At 42.0% G+C, this 16888-nt stretch overlaps 1 protein-coding gene across 7 annotated transcripts in view; it reads right to left on the bottom strand.

Annotated features, from left to right (window-relative positions):
• Mgat5 (alpha-1,6-mannosylglycoprotein 6-beta-N-acetylglucosaminyltransferase) overlaps window positions 1–16888 on the bottom strand; it is a 331452-nt gene that overhangs the window by 141860 nt on the left and 172704 nt on the right. For all 7 annotated transcript variants that reach the window (XM_074070613.1, XM_074070610.1, XM_074070612.1 and 4 more), the window contains 2 exons: window positions 15000–15076; window positions 13574–13663 (listed from right to left, as the gene is read on the bottom strand). In XM_074070613.1, coding sequence (XP_073926714.1) covers window positions 13574–13663; window positions 15000–15076 — 167 coding nt within the window. The remainder of the gene's footprint in view (window positions 1–13573; window positions 13664–14999; window positions 15077–16888) is intronic.

Here is a 16888-nt window from a genome sequence, read left to right as displayed (position 1 = left end):
AGTTTTACAAGATTCACACTGATGAACATATAGTCCAAGGTCATCTAAAATACATGGCTTCCCTACAGAATCCTTAAGACTGCAATTCCTCTTTGAAACTGATCATTTATCTTAGTTCTTCTTACTCCAAATCACTGGATGCTACTTCACAAGGCTCCAAGAGCATCCCTGAAAATATGGAAAACAGGTGAACCCAAAATGGTGGAAAAATCTATGGTGAGATTTCAACACAGAATGGGAGGATGGGTTTAAGGTTATTTTTGTACACAGTGACAGAATAACTGGTTAATGAATTAATTATATGTAAGCCTATTACCCTATGGGGAGAAGAGAAAATGAAAACAAAGAATTTCTTTCCTCTGGAAACCTCAGAGGGTTACCAGGACTAGAAGAAAGCCAGCCCTGGCAAGGACTCCAAACACCAAAACAAACAGCCCTCCAGTGAGCAATGCTTTCCCAAATAAGAGTGCCATTAATGCATGCTGGGAAAATCTTGCTCATGGCTTAGTAACTTAACCTCCCAACACCTAACTTCATTTTCTGTCCGATCTGTCCAGGATCCATTAATGAGTTTCACCCATCAGTATAGCATCTTACCAATAAGGCTGACCCTGGGAGGACCCCACCACCTGCCTGACTTGGAAGCAACCCTGTTTCAAATCATTCTGAGTAGTCCCATTTCTCCTGGCTGGCAGAACCCCAGGGTCCTACATCTGCCTGAGGCCACCTTCTTTCATCCACTGCCTCAGCCACATTTTTCCAGCTGGGTGCTTGCCCTCAGTGCAGGGACATCCTGGACCATCTCCTCACACACCCCTGTCTACCCCCACCTCTGCCCAACTTCTTTGGCCTGGGCAAGCAGAGAAGGGACTAGGAAGGGACTGCACAGCTCTTGCCACCTCTCCCAGTGATGGGGTTGTTTCCCAGGACCTGGCACATGGTAGCAATGCTCTACCACTGAGTAACACCCCCAGCCAGGACCACGTATCTTTAACAGCAGCCTATAATTTACCACAGTAAGTTCAAAAATTGAAAACCAACGGAATTCATTGTAACACACACACCAACTGAGAGAGGAGCAGAGTCATCACTCTAATAACCTTCAATTTGAAGGCAAAAATCCCTGGACATGAACCAATCCTCTTAGTGCACCGGTGCTCTAGGCCACAAAATGAAGGAGCGGCAGCATCAGACAGAGACCAGCCACACTAGAACATGGGAACATTAATGCATATTCCATGGAGAGGGCCTCATAAATCACTGCGCTTGAGTGAGGAGATATAAAATAGAACAATTTGGTTTCTCACATTCCTTCTGCTGGTGATTTAACTTTCTCTGAACTAAAAAGCTTTTGTAGCTTAATCACAAGTATTTTGAAAAGAAAAAAAGCACTCTTTTAAGTCCCTAAAAATTCTAACTGGGTCAGACTTATTTTCAAGGCTTATAGGATGGACTATTCACTATAGTTCAGGAGAAAGAAATCGCTGGTGGCTAAACAAACAACTCAATTGGAGTTTAGGAGGGATGAGGAAGTGACAGAATTGTTGCAAAAACCAATAGGAGACTCAAGGCATATATGCACATAGGGCACAACTCTGTAGTAAGTGATTTCTGTTCTTTTGAAAAACTAACAATCAGAGGTGGGGACTCATGCCTGTGATTCCAGATACTAGGAGATGGAGATAGGAGGACCACAGTTTGAGGACTGGGTAAGGGAAGTTACCAAGACCCTACTTCAAAAAGTGAGCAAGGCATGGTGGCTCACTCCGGAAATCCCAGCTACTCAGGGGGCAGAGGTAGGAGGATCATAGTCTGAGTACTGCCCTACCTGAAACAACAAACTATAGCAAAAAGGGTAGGGGTAGACCACTTGCCTGGTAAGCAGAAAGCTGAGTTCAAACCCCAGTATTGCCGAAGAAGAAGAAGAAAAGTAACAATAAGCTTGTTATGGACTCTTTTTTCATTATTACTGTGAAGTGTTTTGTTCTAATGGCTCTCTATCTATTCACTTACACACATACAAGCACACAGTTGTTAAACTAATGATATAGTGAACGAAGTTACTCAATGAATATACTAATTTTTTTTTAAAAAAGGCCTTCTATCATAAACTGTTTGCCTACTCCACTTTCTAAAGTTTCAAAGGAAAAATACAAGTGATAATGACTCCTGTAAATGGTGAGTGGCTCAGCTATCTGGACACTGTTGTTGATTAATATTTTGGTCTACTTGCTTCTTGAATGGTAACACATGGGAGGTGTAGGAGTCAAGTGCAAGGGGAAGCCCTCTCACGCATTAGTCCACTTGGTCTTGGAAAGACTGTCATGCCAGATGAAGACACAGAGACTGGACGTGACCAAGGGCAGAACCATGACCTCTCTCTCCTGCCCCAGAACTGGTGCATTTAGCACTACTCCAGAAACACACATATACCAAATGCTTGGTTCCTACAGCCCTATCGTATGTAAGCCTCAATATTAGAGTGGCATTGTTTAAATCTTCATGGAAAATTCTTTAAAAAATGATTCCTTGTGCTCCTAAATTACAGCAGAAGTACAAGGTCAATGAAAGCAGTCATGATTCTTTATGTTCAATTCTTCTCCTACTGTCTGCTCTGGGTAATAAAAGTAATTGTTTTAATACCTAACTTGGATCACACTCTACACGCACTGAAACCCTTCAATGGCTTCTCTTTGTATTCAGTTCTAGAAGTATCCAGGTACCAGATAAAATGCAGGAATTTCAAGTAAACTTTTTTTTTTTTTTTGGTGGTACTGGAGTTTGAACTCCAATGGAATATGGCCTCCACTCTTACAGGTGTCTGCCTCATTCACCCAGCCCTACATAAACCATCTCCTTGCATGTCCAAAAGCATGTCTAGTTCATTCCTGACTCAGGAGAACCACCTGAATTGCGGGCAGAAAAAAGGAACAAGGACATCCAATTAAATTTTAATCTCAGATGAACAACATCTTTTAACTTTTAGGATATGTTCCCTGAAGTATTTGTCCCATGTGACAGTGCAAGTCTGTGGTCCCAGCTACTCAAGAGGAAGAGGTAGGAGGATCATCACCCAAGGCTTACCCAGATCAAAGTGCAAGACCCCATGTGAGAAACAAACTAAAGCAGAAAGGGCTGGGGGCATGGCTCAAGTGATAAAATGCTTAGCAAGTGCAAGCCCCTCAGCTCAAACTCTAGTATCACCAAAAAAAATTGTTTATCTGAAATTCCTGCATTCTACCTGGTAACCCTATACTTCTAGACCTGAAACATGCTTCCTTCCAGAATGTTCCATGCCCTACTCTCTTATTTGCTTCCACATTATAATAAAATTTCTCCTTAGAGAAGCCTTTCCTGATCTACTTACCTGGTCACTCTATGCCTTGGTCTAATGCATTCTTCCTCAGAGGACTCATTACTTCTGGATAGCTGTATGCACTGTTTACTATTTACTGCCTGCTGTCCCTCTGAATGTGAGCTCTAGTGAGGACAGAAACATCTCTGTCCTCTGCATCACATCCCCAGCCTCAAGAACACAGTCTGGTGTACAGTAAGGACTCAACCAGTATTTGTTGAGTAGTGACTAAATCAATCAAATACATGATTTGAGCAGAAAGAAACTCTTTCCTATTCACGTAGCACGTCTCCATTCATTTTATCAGAACCCTTCAACGATACAGAGTTAGGCAAGGTAGGCTTCACCTTAACCCCAGAGAGGAGAGACGAGGCTGAGAACTCCAGGGAAGGTTCAAAAGCCATATAGCTAAGTGGTGGAACCCAGGAAGGCAATCAGGCCTTGTGTGTTTCTCTACAGTAATCCCTTTCCCCACAGAGGATATGTTCTGAGTTGTTTCATGGATAACAATGAACCCTATAGATAATCTTATTTTTTTCTGATGACAATTTAATTTATAAATTAAGCACAGTAAGAGGTGAATGACAATAACTAATAAAGTAGAAAAGCGATTTAAAATTGATGAACTGTTTATTTCTGGAATTTTCCATTTGATATATCCAGACCTCAGTTGACTGTGGCTAACTGAAATTGCATAAAGCAAGACTTAGATGGGGGCTATTGTAACACTCCAGTCCCGACTGAGGCAGGCAGGGAGAGATACTACAGACACAAGGCACAATCCCAGCTGCCTGCAGGAGACAGGCGGGGTACAGTGACCCACAGAGTTCCGCTCAGGGGACAGAAGATAAAGAGAAGCTTCAATATGTCTTCAACGTGCCACAGACTCAGTGGGGCACTAATGACACGATGACATAGATCCCCAAATCCATCCCACACCATAGGAGGAGAAAAGCCAATTTTCCTTCGCACAGGAGAGGCAGCAGGCGAATTCCTCTGCAGCCAATCACACAGGTAACACAGAGACACACTTCTTACAGCAGCTCCCCTAGGTACACTTCTCACTGCACACGGTGAACCCGGCCCCACCCAGCCTGCGTCTGCACTGGGAACTTGCTGACAGCCAGAGCCACCTAATCTTAGGAGGTAGTCACATTCTAGACACCAGGGATATAGTTCTTTTCTGTGTAATGTGTAGTTTTGCTTGAAACGTAGATCCAGGCAAACAATACCAGGTGACAATGAGAACAGAAGACAGGCAGGAAAGCCCATATGTGCCTTCTCATATAACTGGCATGTTCCATTCTCATAGTCTAATGTGATTACTTATGATCTGATAGAATACTGACTAGCATTATACTAAAGTTGCTAATAAGTGTTCAAAATACCCTTGCTTCATGTCTCAACAGAATGTCTTAGCAGAGTTTAAGGTTAGAAATTTTGCAATGGAATTTTTTTCAAGATGAGAAGGTTATATAAGCCAGGTACAGTGGCTCACTATATAGGTGGTCTATAATCCCAGAAATTCCGGAGGCAAAAATAGGAGGATCTTGGTTCATGGCAAGCCTGAGTAAAATTTAGAGATACTCCATCTCAAAAACAAGTTTTTGTGTGGTAGCACATGCCTTTAATCACAGCTACTGAGGAGGCAGAAGGAGGAGGCTCACAGTCCAAGGCTGGTTAAGGCAAAAGTGGGAGACCCTATCTGAAAAACAAACTAAAGCAAAAGGACTGGGGCAGAGGCTCAACTGGTAAAACATTTGCTTAGCAAGCTTGAAACCCTAAGTTCAATCCCCAGTACCACAAAAATAAGATAAAAAATGAGAGAGAGAACAAGAGAGAAAGAGCTGGGAGAAGTTGTACACTCAGGACAATAATAAAAGGCTATTGCTTTGAATAGAACCATTTATTCAATAAATACACCACTGTTTATGAAAAACAAAAGAGGGATCTTTCAAAGATCCTTTTCCCTGTACTTGTTAACAATCACCCCAGGGCCTTTGCACCTCTTTGATACATCTGCATTTCTTACCCTCTGAATACCACTCCCCCACCATCTCAGTGGCCTTTTTTTTAATCACTTGTTATGGTTTGAGTATGAACTGTCCTCTACAGGCTCATGAATTGAATGCTTTGTCCCTAACTGGTGGGGCTGTTTTGGGAGGTACTGGAAACTTTCGGAGGCAGGGCCTAGTTGGGGAAAGTAGGTCACTGGGGATGTGTTTCTGAAGGTTATGCCTGGTCCCCAGTCCCTTCTTTCCTCTCTGCTCCCTGTCTGCTGTGAGGTGAACAATCTTCTCCTCCACATGCTCCACTGCCATGATATTCTGCTTTCCTGGAGGGAGGCCTAGAATCAACAGTTCTAAGGATTTCCAACTGAGACTGTAAGCCAAAACAAATCCTTCCTCCTTTTAAGTTGTTTAAGTCAGGCACTCCGTCACAGAGATGATGGTACTAACTAACACACCATACTGTCCTTTTTTTTTGGCAGTTTGAACTGGGATTTGAACTCAGGGACTCACACTTGCAAGGTAGGTGTCTTACCACCTGAGCCACTTGTCAGCCCCTCTATCATTTCTCAAGAGCACTTCTTGCCCCTGTTTCATTCTTCTCCACAGCATTTACTACAATCTGAGAGGTTGCTGATGTTGTCTCCTTTCATAAAATATAACCTTAATGAGGAATATGCCACTGTCAAATTCCCAGTGTCCAGAAAAACCCAGTAGAGGCACACTGATGTAGCCCGGCCCCCAGATCGTGGTCTCTGTGCCTGATTTCTCACTCAGAAGAACAGTGGCTCCTTAGGGAAATGCCACCTCCCAAGTGTACTGCAGTAATTGGGTAAGATGAGACTTGTCATACCAGAAAACAAGACAACTGTGAAAAACCATGTTAAAAACAATGCAGAAGGCAATACAAGGCAGGGGAGGATTGACGATCAGTAAGAAAATAATTACAATGCACTAAACACACCAAATATGCTTTAACCAATGGCTTCGCAATGACAATAAAGAAAAAGCAAAGCACATGCAAGCAAGCAAAAAAAAAAAAGTATTCAAAAAGTTCTGGCCACCAGTGGAAGATGCTAGGAAGCCAACCAGGAAATACAGATTTTCTATGTGAACCGTCTCTCAGGATGACTGAATGCTAGATGAGGGGTCATTTCTCTTCACAGAAGAATTCTTCATATACTAAGAAGGATTCTTGGGCCTGGCATGGTATGGTGTGCCTGTAATCCTAGTACCTGGGAAGTGGAAGAAGAAGGATCATAGTTTGAGCCAGCCCAGGTGGGAAAAAAGCATAAGATCCTATCTGAAAACCAAACTAAAAGTCAAAAAAGGACTGTGGAGGTGGTATAAGTGCTGAAGCACTGGCTTAGCATATGTGTGACTCTGGGTTCTACTCCCAGCTCTGCATGAAAGAAAACAAACAAAAAAAAAAAAAAGAAGGAAGAAAAGGAAAAAGGAAAGAAACCCTAATGAACTAATGAACTGACCATCAACAACTGCTATGATGAAAAGAGAGACAGCTGAGTATCACGTGCCTCCTGGCAGAAGTATGTGATACCATCCATGAAGTGATCTGACGAAAGACACATTCGGACTCACTCTGATTAGGGCTTGGATTGATCTATCAATTTCAGGAAATTTGAGGCAGAAAGCCACCCCCAACACATGGGGTAGGGGTCAGATCTAGTTGTCAAAAATGAGAGCGTGACAAGTAAATGCTGACCAAAACAAAGTTGTTCAACAAAATATTATGAGGGGGGAAAATAATAAGAGATGGAAAACAACCTAAAATTCTGAGAGACTGAAAAGATATGAGCAACCCCAATTCCTGGTCCCTTGAAATCCAGTTGAAACAAATAAATCTTAACTTATAAGATGACCTAAAATATGAGTTCTCAGGCAACAGTTAACGATATTAAGAAACTGCATTAATTTTCAGATGTGACATGGTATCAGTAGTCATAATAGCACTAACAGGTTTTAAGAGTCTCTTTAACAGACACATTTTGAAACATTTGCAGATGATACCACATTTGGGATTTGTTTCAAAATAATGGAGTACAGGGAGGATACCAATGAAATAAGATAGGCTCTTGAATTTGGGCTATGGACACACGGGGTGTTCATTATACTCCTTTCTATTGTAGATGTATGAAATTTTCCATATTAAAAAGGCTTAAAACATAAAAAAAATGTAAAAAGAACATCTTTGGGCATGCACAGAAGTGACAAGAAAGAACATTTAAAGTGGAGATGACTGCCTCGGAGGCCTGACCAGCCCCATGTATTACAAGAAGCAAAGAGGCGGCAGTTTGGGGTTTGGCAAGTCCTGTTCTTTCCCCTTCTGATTTTTGGAAGGCAGAGGTCAAAAGAAATTCACTCTAAACATTATAGTATCTGAAACTCACAGACAACCAGGAAGCATCACTAAGAACTCCAGAAAGGGGAGAGAACAGACAGAATGTTCTGTACTTAGGATTATTTTTAAAAAAATCCTTTTGCACAGGATATCTCAAATCTCCAGTAATAAGAGCAATGACTATACACAGATGAAAAAGATATAAATAAAAGCTGAACTCAGAACGTGATCCATAAACCTGCTACAACCTTAACTGACAAGAAATCTCATCTGGTGGAGAAAGAATTTCCTCCTTCACATGGCTGAACATGCACGAGGTGTGGGTTGATATTTTTAGGCAACAACCTAGTGATCCTTTTAAAGTACTGCCTGATCAATCTCCAGTCATCACTTAGAGTTTCTCATTCAGGTTTTTCTCCTGCTGCCCACTTTGACAAATTAGACTACGCAACTCCATTTCCAAGCTCTCTTTAGCGACCATCATTCTCACATTCTCAAATATTTAAGCTCCAACCTTTCCTGTTGGGCATCAATCTTGGCATTAATCTAGGGATTAAGTACACTGAATTTAAACTCAAGGTTAATGACATGCTCAGCTAATATTAGTTTTATGTATTGCCAAGGGCAAACAGAAGGAGGCAAAGACCTTTATGCCTGTTGTTCCTGAAATATAAGACACTGATTCATGAGTGAGGTGTGAAATTGCTTCTTTTGTTCCATTATGAAGGAGACACATATGCACATGTGCCCACATGATGCACACACACACACAAGCCAGTTCAAACTGGTATTTGGAGCAACGGCTTGTGTACATTTTAAGATCCAACAATCAATCACTGGGCAATTTGATTATCTCAGCCCAACTATACTTGTAATGGCAACAGAAATACTTAAAAAAAAAAAAAACGGCATTCACAAATTAAGAAGTCTGGAAAGGTATGCTGCATGCTAGCTTCTGGAATGATCTAAGATGAAAAAAATGTGTGGGTGTCATATATATCAGAATCATCCACCAATAAAATATCAATAGGGGTGAAGAAATTCATTGCAAGTTTTATAAAAGTTGAGAACAGTAAAAGGCTCAGCAGACAGCTAAGTTAATATACCTGAAACAATGACATTCAGAGTAATTACTTTATAGGGTCTTGTCTCCATAAAGGGAGTAGTTACATGGCTCACAAAAACAGATACAGAAAATGAACTGCCTGATGTTCTGGAAATACAAGGCTCCTAATGAGTCATTCACTCTTACCACTTGGAACGACTGACACCTGGTTTTCATGAGTTACATTCTCAGGGGAGTTGGTAGGTTTTTCTCCTGTGTTGGGGTAGGGTATCAGAATTATGGAGTATTAGAAAACTAGCCGTAAAGATTAATAGATTAATTAGTTAAATAGAGCCATATTTCAAACATAAGTGGATTTAAACATAAGTCTGACGCTATCACTGGCTACCAGCTGCTTCCTGAGTTTAGTTTTCCTTTGACATGAAGAGAACAGGGCAGTGGGCAGTGCAGGACTCTGCAGCTCTTAGTTAACCCACCTGTGGCCTGGCTCTCCATTAACCTTAAGAGTTGGCCTGGGGCTTAAATGTTACTGTGTGTTTGAGGTGTCTGGCATAGAGTGGTAGGGCTCAATGATGTTGCATTCTTCCCTTATTGCCGGTAACCCAAGATCTTGTCCCTAAACATGGCCAATCACTGTGACCTCTACATCCCAGGCCCTAGTACAGTGTCAGATACATAGCAAGGAACTATGGGAAATATAAGAGGTCATATTGATAGCTTTCCTTCCTAGACTACAACTTGGTGAGAGGAAAAGGAGAAGATTGTAATTCTAGAATTCAGCGGCAGGTGGCATTCTGATACAACCCTGGGGCAAGAAAATAAAGGACAAGTGCCACTTCCTAAGATTGGGTTGAATCCAAATGTTTTGCTTCACCTGGTGACTGACTACAACAGAGACATTTTACTTCATGTCCTTTTCATATCTGTCCTAGTTCTGATACTAAACATTGCAACAGGCTGGCCCTTTCAATAATGATTCAAACATGGAATAAAAGAAACTGGTGCCCGTGGTGATCAAGTAAACAAGCCAAATGAAGATGTCTCTCTCAATCATTTTGCCAATTGCAAGAGAAACCTGGCATGTGACACAGAAAATAAACAGGTTTCAGAGTTCAGTGAAGTAACAAAATAAGGAGTTTAGGACTACAAGAGAGGAAAGGAAAAAAAATACAACTAGATTAACAAACAGCCTCACAAATCCATACATATTGTCAAGGATTACAAAAACACTAGAAAGTGATTAAGTGACTTAAGAAACCACGTCTACTAACTTCACATTACCGACTCCCTACACCAGCTCCCAACTCAAATGTAGACACAAGTCTCATGTCCAAGACAAGTAGTCAGGAGAAGTGTACTTATCACACACACACACACACACACACACACACACACACACAAAATTAGTCTGTTAGGTAATTAGCATTATTAAACCATTCCCCAATGTACACATTTATCAAAATATCATCTTGTATACCACAAATGCAGACAATTTTCTATTTGTCAGTTCGGGCACCAAGGGAACAGCTACATTTCTGTATTACCAGAAGTCAAAGAATCTAAAATTAAATTATACTCGTAAATGAGAACCAGAAATTGATTCTAATTCTAAAATGGAACCAAGAGCCCACTTCTAATGTCTGAAGCTAACTGCTCTCGAATAATACAACATTAAAAACCATCCAAGTGTCAGTCATGTTTATTGAGTGTCTCCTGTCTGCCAGGCTCCACACTAAGTACATTCCCATATTAACTCAAGAGTATTCACGGTGGGGATCTTTAAAAACAAGAACTATTCATTTACAATGGAAGAACCTGAGGCAAAAATAGGTCCAGTAACTTCCAAAATCAGGGAGCTTAGAAAACAGTGGGAAGCTGAGATTCAGGTATAGGCTCTAAGACAGTAATCCTATTGAAGTGACCACAGCCATGTGTAGCTCTCAATATAGCAATGTGTACCTGTTATGATGCTCTCAAAATAAAACAAAAACCAGAACGTTTTCAGGATGATTAAGAAAGAAGACTCTAGTTCTCTCTCTCAAAGGGAACCATCTCCACCCCTTTTTGGCTCATTAGTGGCATCCTTTCTTCCTCCCTCACTTGACTCTCTTAAGACAATGAACACACAGCATGGGGGCTGAGAAGAGGGTGCTCAGTAGTTGTTGACAAGTGATGACTACAATAGATGTGCAGTGAGCGCTCACTGAACTGAATTCAGCTAACAAAAGGAAAAAGCTGATCTTCATAGGAAGTGAGGGGGACAGGCTAATGAAGCCCCCATTCCACACTTCAGGAGGGGAAAACCAGCCACAGGTCCCCAAAGGAAGCATTCAGCCTTCAATTATAAGTATATGTGAGCCAGTCGTCTTTATATATAGGCCTGCCTGCCCTTTGTTCCCCTCAATGTCTCTGCCCAAACTTCACATTTTTCTCCCCTATCCATTGGGAGTGGGGAGGAGCAAAGGTCTTAAAGAAAGGGAACAGGTGGATGAAAACCTAAAGTCCACACCACTTCCCCACACCTTCCCAGCAAAATCCTCTACCATTACCTCCCCAGTCTACCTACTCCAACTAAAAACTCTTAGGAAGGCATGAAATTAGCCCAGCCTGTCATTCATGGGAGGCAACTGGACTCTGGCTACACTGTATCACAGTGGAAGTGGAAGAAAACTTTTGAAAATTAAAGTGAGTGAGGAGCCTTTCCCTCAGGGCAGGAAAGGTATATTTCATTGACTTCTTCTAGGACTGAAGGCTCACCCACCGCCCCAGGTCTTATTCTCCTGAAGAAGCAAATGAGAAGGCAGGCCACCTACTACCTAAAGCAGAAGCCAGAAATGTGATCAAATAAATGCTGCAAAATCTATTTGTCAGCAGCCTGCTGCTAATGAGGAACACCCAGGTCCCAATTCTGAGTGCTTTTAATTTCAAGAGGTATTTCAACTGTCACTAGCTCTGAGGGTCTTGTGAGGGATATATGGTGACCATGGAACAACCCTGTCAAAAAAAAAAAAGAGAGAGAGAGAGAGATCTATGGGGCCAAGGTTATAGCTCAGTGGTAAGTACTTGCCTAGCATGTCTGAGGTTCAAACCCCAATGCAGAGGCTTCGAGGTGGGGAATATGACTTGAATATACTGAGAAAAGAGAGGAAATGATAACCTAGGAGAAGGTCCCATGTTCCACAGTGATATTTGCTTGGGCTCTGTCTCTAAAAGAAGCTCTCCCTCTTACCTTAGGGCACAGAAAAGGGAGGCACCTGAAATCAAACAAAGAAAAATCATGGCAAAAAACATTTAATTTAGCCTCAAAAATGGAGTTGTTCTCTGTGGCATCACCTGGGAGCTGTTACTCTCAGTCAACTGGCAGCAGCAACAGTACACAAAACAGGACAGAATAAAAAAGAAACAGTAGCAGAGAGCCCACCAAGACACAACCTCTGCAATTAGCCAGCACCTGTTTCATCAGCCCCTAGAGCGGCCCATCCATCAAGGGGCAAGGGGGCAGCCAGTAGTTTTTGATTTGATTCCCTGCTAGGTTCTTCCATTGCAGCTCGCCCAGGAGAAAACCTCAACTCTTCCCACCCCTTGATTTTCCCAAAGGTGGAATGGAAGTCACCCAAGGTGGTAACAAGTCCTAGATTGTCTGTCAAATGCTCCGCAACCTTGAAAAAGGCAGCTATTTAAATTCAAGGGTACAAGTGAGAATGAAGCTCAGATGAAAAAGAAGAAAAAAAGAAGGTAGTGACAACTAACTCAGCCTACAAGTAAATAGCTAGCTAACTAGGCCAAAAGATGCATGACAGAAAGCTCAGTTTTGCTGATCACCAAGGAGATGCACACCAAAACCACAAGAGTGATAACCTCACACCCGGTGAGATGGCTACTGTCCAAAAACCAGAAGGAAGTAAGTGCTGGTGAGGATGTGGACAAACTGAAGCCCTAGTGCACCATTGGTGGGAATGTAAACTGGTATAGCTGGTATGAAAAACAGTATGGTGGCTCCTCAAAAAATTAAAAATAGAATTAGCATGTGATCCAGCAATTCCATTTCAGGGTGTTACCCCAAAGCAATGAAAGCAAAGCCTCAAAGGGATATTTGTACACTTATGTTCATAGTAGCATCACTCACAGAAGCCAAATGGGGAAAAGCAACTCAAGTGTCCATAGATATATGAATAGAGAAGTAAACTGTCATAAACACACATACACACACACAGAGTACAGTATTAGTCAGCCTTAAAAACAAAATTAACACATATGACAATGTAGATTAACCTTGCAGATTTGTAGATGAAACGAGCTAGACACCAATGGACAAACTGTATGATTCTACTTTTCTGAAGTACACAGAGCATTCAAATCCAAATAAACACAAAGTAGAATACTGGTTGCTAGAAACTAGGGCATGGGATGGGGAGTTAGAGTTAATGGGTACAGAGTTTCAGTTTTGTAAGATGCAAAGAATTCTGGAGATGGATAGCAGAGATGGTTGCATAAGGAGAATGTACTTGAAACCATGGAACTGTCCATTTAAAAATAGTTTACATGAAAAATCTTATATTACATGTATTTTATCACAACAGGAAAAATTGGAGGAAAAGAGTAAACAGCTTAACTCAGCCTGCTTTTCCTTCAAGGGGAGGTAGGGAGAATAATGAAGAAGGGAACCATAGGTCCTCCGTATAAAAACAAAACACATTTTTAAGCTTTTCAAATTCCAGGCTCTGCTACACAAGAGTCTAAAGCCACACATCCAGCACTGGGAACTTCAGGAAACTGCTACTCACCTCACTGAGGTAAATAAAAAAAGAGCACGTGGACCCATCCACTCCGTAGTCTGCGTAGCAGGGATCTGAACGCCACATATCTTTCATCCACTGAAACGACAAGAGAAAGGACATCTCTGAGCAGCCATTCACAGTATCCTTGCTCATTTGCTGATGGTGTAGACAAGGAGGTGTAGACAAGGATGGGAAGGGCGGCAGTGGGGTGAGTGGTGGCTGTGGTCAAAGATAGAGCAACAAGCCCCTGAGTTGAGCTCAAGACAACCAGGTGCTCAATTTCAGGAGGATCATGGTAGACACAGGCTTGAGTGGGACCTGAACAGAGAGGCCAGGGAAGGACAGTGCTGCCAAGATCAGGGCAGACAAGGACTGAATATCCTCTGAAAGCTACAGTTCCACCAGCCCACGATATGGGGTCTAAAACACCAAAGCAGGGGGTAAGCACCATGCATGCCTGAGTGAGTGTTACAGATATGCCAAACAGAGAACTGTATATGCTTTCAGGGTTTATCTCACTGCCCAACTACATCCCCAAATGAAACTTTTTCCAGAAAGCTACTGGGCAGGTGTGGTCTCCAGAAGGGCAGACCACACAAACAGTTCTGTTTTTGATTTTTTTAAATGTTGGGCTGGGGGTGTAAATCAGTGATAGAGTACATGCTTAGTGTGTGTGAAGCCTTATGTTCAATTCCCCAGTAAAACAGTAAAAGCTGGATGTAGTGGTACATGGCTATAATCCAAATTACTGGCGAGGCAGAGGTAGGAGGAATGTAGTCTGAGGCCAGCTGGGGCAAAAGGTGGAGATACTATCTATCAGAAAAACAAACTAAAAAGCAAAAGGGCTGGGGGGGGGTGTGGCTCAAGTGAGTTCAATTCCCAATTTTCTCAAAAAAAAAAAAAAGCACTAAGGGTGGGGATGTAGCTCAGGGTGGAACATTTGCTTACCATTCATGAGACCCTAGGTTCCATCCCCAGCATCAAAAAAAAGTTAAGAATGAAAGAGTGGCTAAGTGTCTTTGGGTACTGAACTACACGTGCAAATGTAACATTTAAATCAGAATCCTGTTAAATGAGGACCTTTGGAGACTGGCGGAGAAGGGAGATAGATCCTAACTATCAGCAGCCCCTTGTCACTGCTCCTTGAAGGATCGTCCACTATAGGCTGCAAAAAAGACAGGAGACAGCTTCAAAGATACAGCAGATGCTTGAAGTGACCCAGGATCTTCCAGTCTGACCAGTGAGAGCCACTATTGACCAACATCTTGGAGATGGCCTAAGCAGAGAAGGGTCATCGTGGCCACAGCTCAAAGCTGGCAAGACAGAGGCACCTATTAAATGACTCACTGCAAGGGCTCCCTTTCCCATTTATATCACTAGGGAGGGAAAAGGATGGAGTGATCAAGATGAACAGGTGTAGCTTATGCCTTACCTTGATTTTCCCCTCGCAATGGGGGTAGCCATCCATAGGAGGCAATACACATTTCTCTTGAGCTCCATTAATGATATCTGCAAAGAATGAAAAATAAAGTTCATGAAATACTAGCCTGAAATACTTGTAAAAAGAGAGGTAGAGCAAGAAACCAAAAAAGAGAGATCTGGTCTGGCCATGGAACCTCTCTAGCTCCTAACAAGTCTGACCGGTCTGCAGAGAGGACCTTATCTAAGGACAGCCCACCTGCAGGATGGCCAGACATCTATGTCCTGTTTGGCCTGGCTCAAAAGGGTGAGCTAGAACAACTAGAGTACTTGTTTGTAAATTTGCAATTGAGACACTGAGAAACTAGGTAAGTACAGAGCAAGAAATGAAGCCAGGAGATTTGTTGGGTTGGTACAGCCATTCTAACTGGCAAAGTCATGTGCAGATTTCCTGAAGATATGTACATGAGTTTACAAAACCAGCAAGAGGAATAGGTGAACAGAGAAGGGGTACAGAGGAGCAAAGAGCCACAAGTGACAGCTATACCTTTCCAAGGAATTCCTATCCTTGTTCCAAGAGGTCTCACTTCCTACTGACCTGCTTCTCAGGTTTTTATGGTTTATGTGTTTCTCTGTTACCAATCCCCCTTATATTTCAAGAAGATTCTTATTCCAGGTAACTACAGAGTCAAAACTGAAATGACACCTTCAAGAAGCTTACAATTTAACAGTGGGCATGGACAAATTGAACAAAAAGCAGTGTAATAGACATTATTCAGAACTGGGCAAGGGAAGGACATCCAACTCAGTCCCTAAGGGTCAAAGAAGGGCTCCTGGAACCAATGATACCTGAGCTGAGATAGGAAGACATAACTGAAGTGAACCAGACAGACATACAATCTAAAAACGACAGTCAAGGAAGTAAGTTTGTTCCAAATACAAAGACCAACTTGAGCTGGAATGAAGATGCATGAGATACTGAGAGGTCAGACTGGAAAAGCAGGAAGGGTACAAAGAGGAAAAGCCTCAAATGCTACAATAAGGACTCTGGTCTTTTCCTAAGGACACAGTAGAGCTATAAGCAATGAGAAGCTTTAAGAAGCACATTAGTTATGGCTTGGCATTTTCTTTTCTTTCTTACACTTTTTTTTTTAAATACTGGTGTTTGAACTCAAGCCCTCATGTTTGCTAGGCAGGTGCTGTATGTCCCCAGTCCTTAAGTTTGGCATTTTCTGTAGGAAGGGTCATGTTACTTGGAAATTAGAATTCAAAACCTACATGCTTCTCTTTTGGACCTACTATATTGTCCAGAAATGCTTGGAAAAATGTCATTTATTACCAATAGTATTCTGGGCCAAGTACTAATCAGAAAATAGATGTCAAATGGCAATATTATTTGATGAATATTTAAACAATTCCTCAGTGGTTGTTGGGGCTAAACAAAAGCTCGTATTAAAGAGGATCCTTTTGATAACCTGCAACAGGAAGTCTTGACTTCCTGGTTCAGCATCTCCAGTAAGACTTCTCTCTCTACCTGCTAAGGACAGCTAAAGCAGAGAAGCCAACATCTTCTTCATCAGAGACTGGAGGCAGACTTCTCTAGTAAAGTTCTTCACTCATCAGAGCCTCTCTTTTGTGATCTGTAAATTGGGAATGATGTATCTCTATTTCATCCTGCTTTTATTAAAAAAGCTAATATTTGTAAAGAGTCTGGCCTGGCACAGCTGCTTTCTAGAAATGAGTTCTCTATGTTTCTGAAATAAATGCAGGCTTGAGGGGGGTGGCTCTCCCTACTGCTCTCCTCCCATTCATCAGGGGACAGCTGACTTCGGCAGCCACTAACATATGGACTGCCTCATCATAGAACAGGGAGTATTTTGCTATGATTATGACTCCTGTCCC

This window comes from Castor canadensis, chromosome 4 (assembly GCF_047511655.1).
Source record: "Castor canadensis chromosome 4, mCasCan1.hap1v2, whole genome shotgun sequence".
Lineage (NCBI taxonomy): Eukaryota > Metazoa > Chordata > Mammalia > Rodentia > Castoridae > Castor > Castor canadensis.
This window is presented reverse-complemented; position numbering and strand designations above follow the sequence as displayed.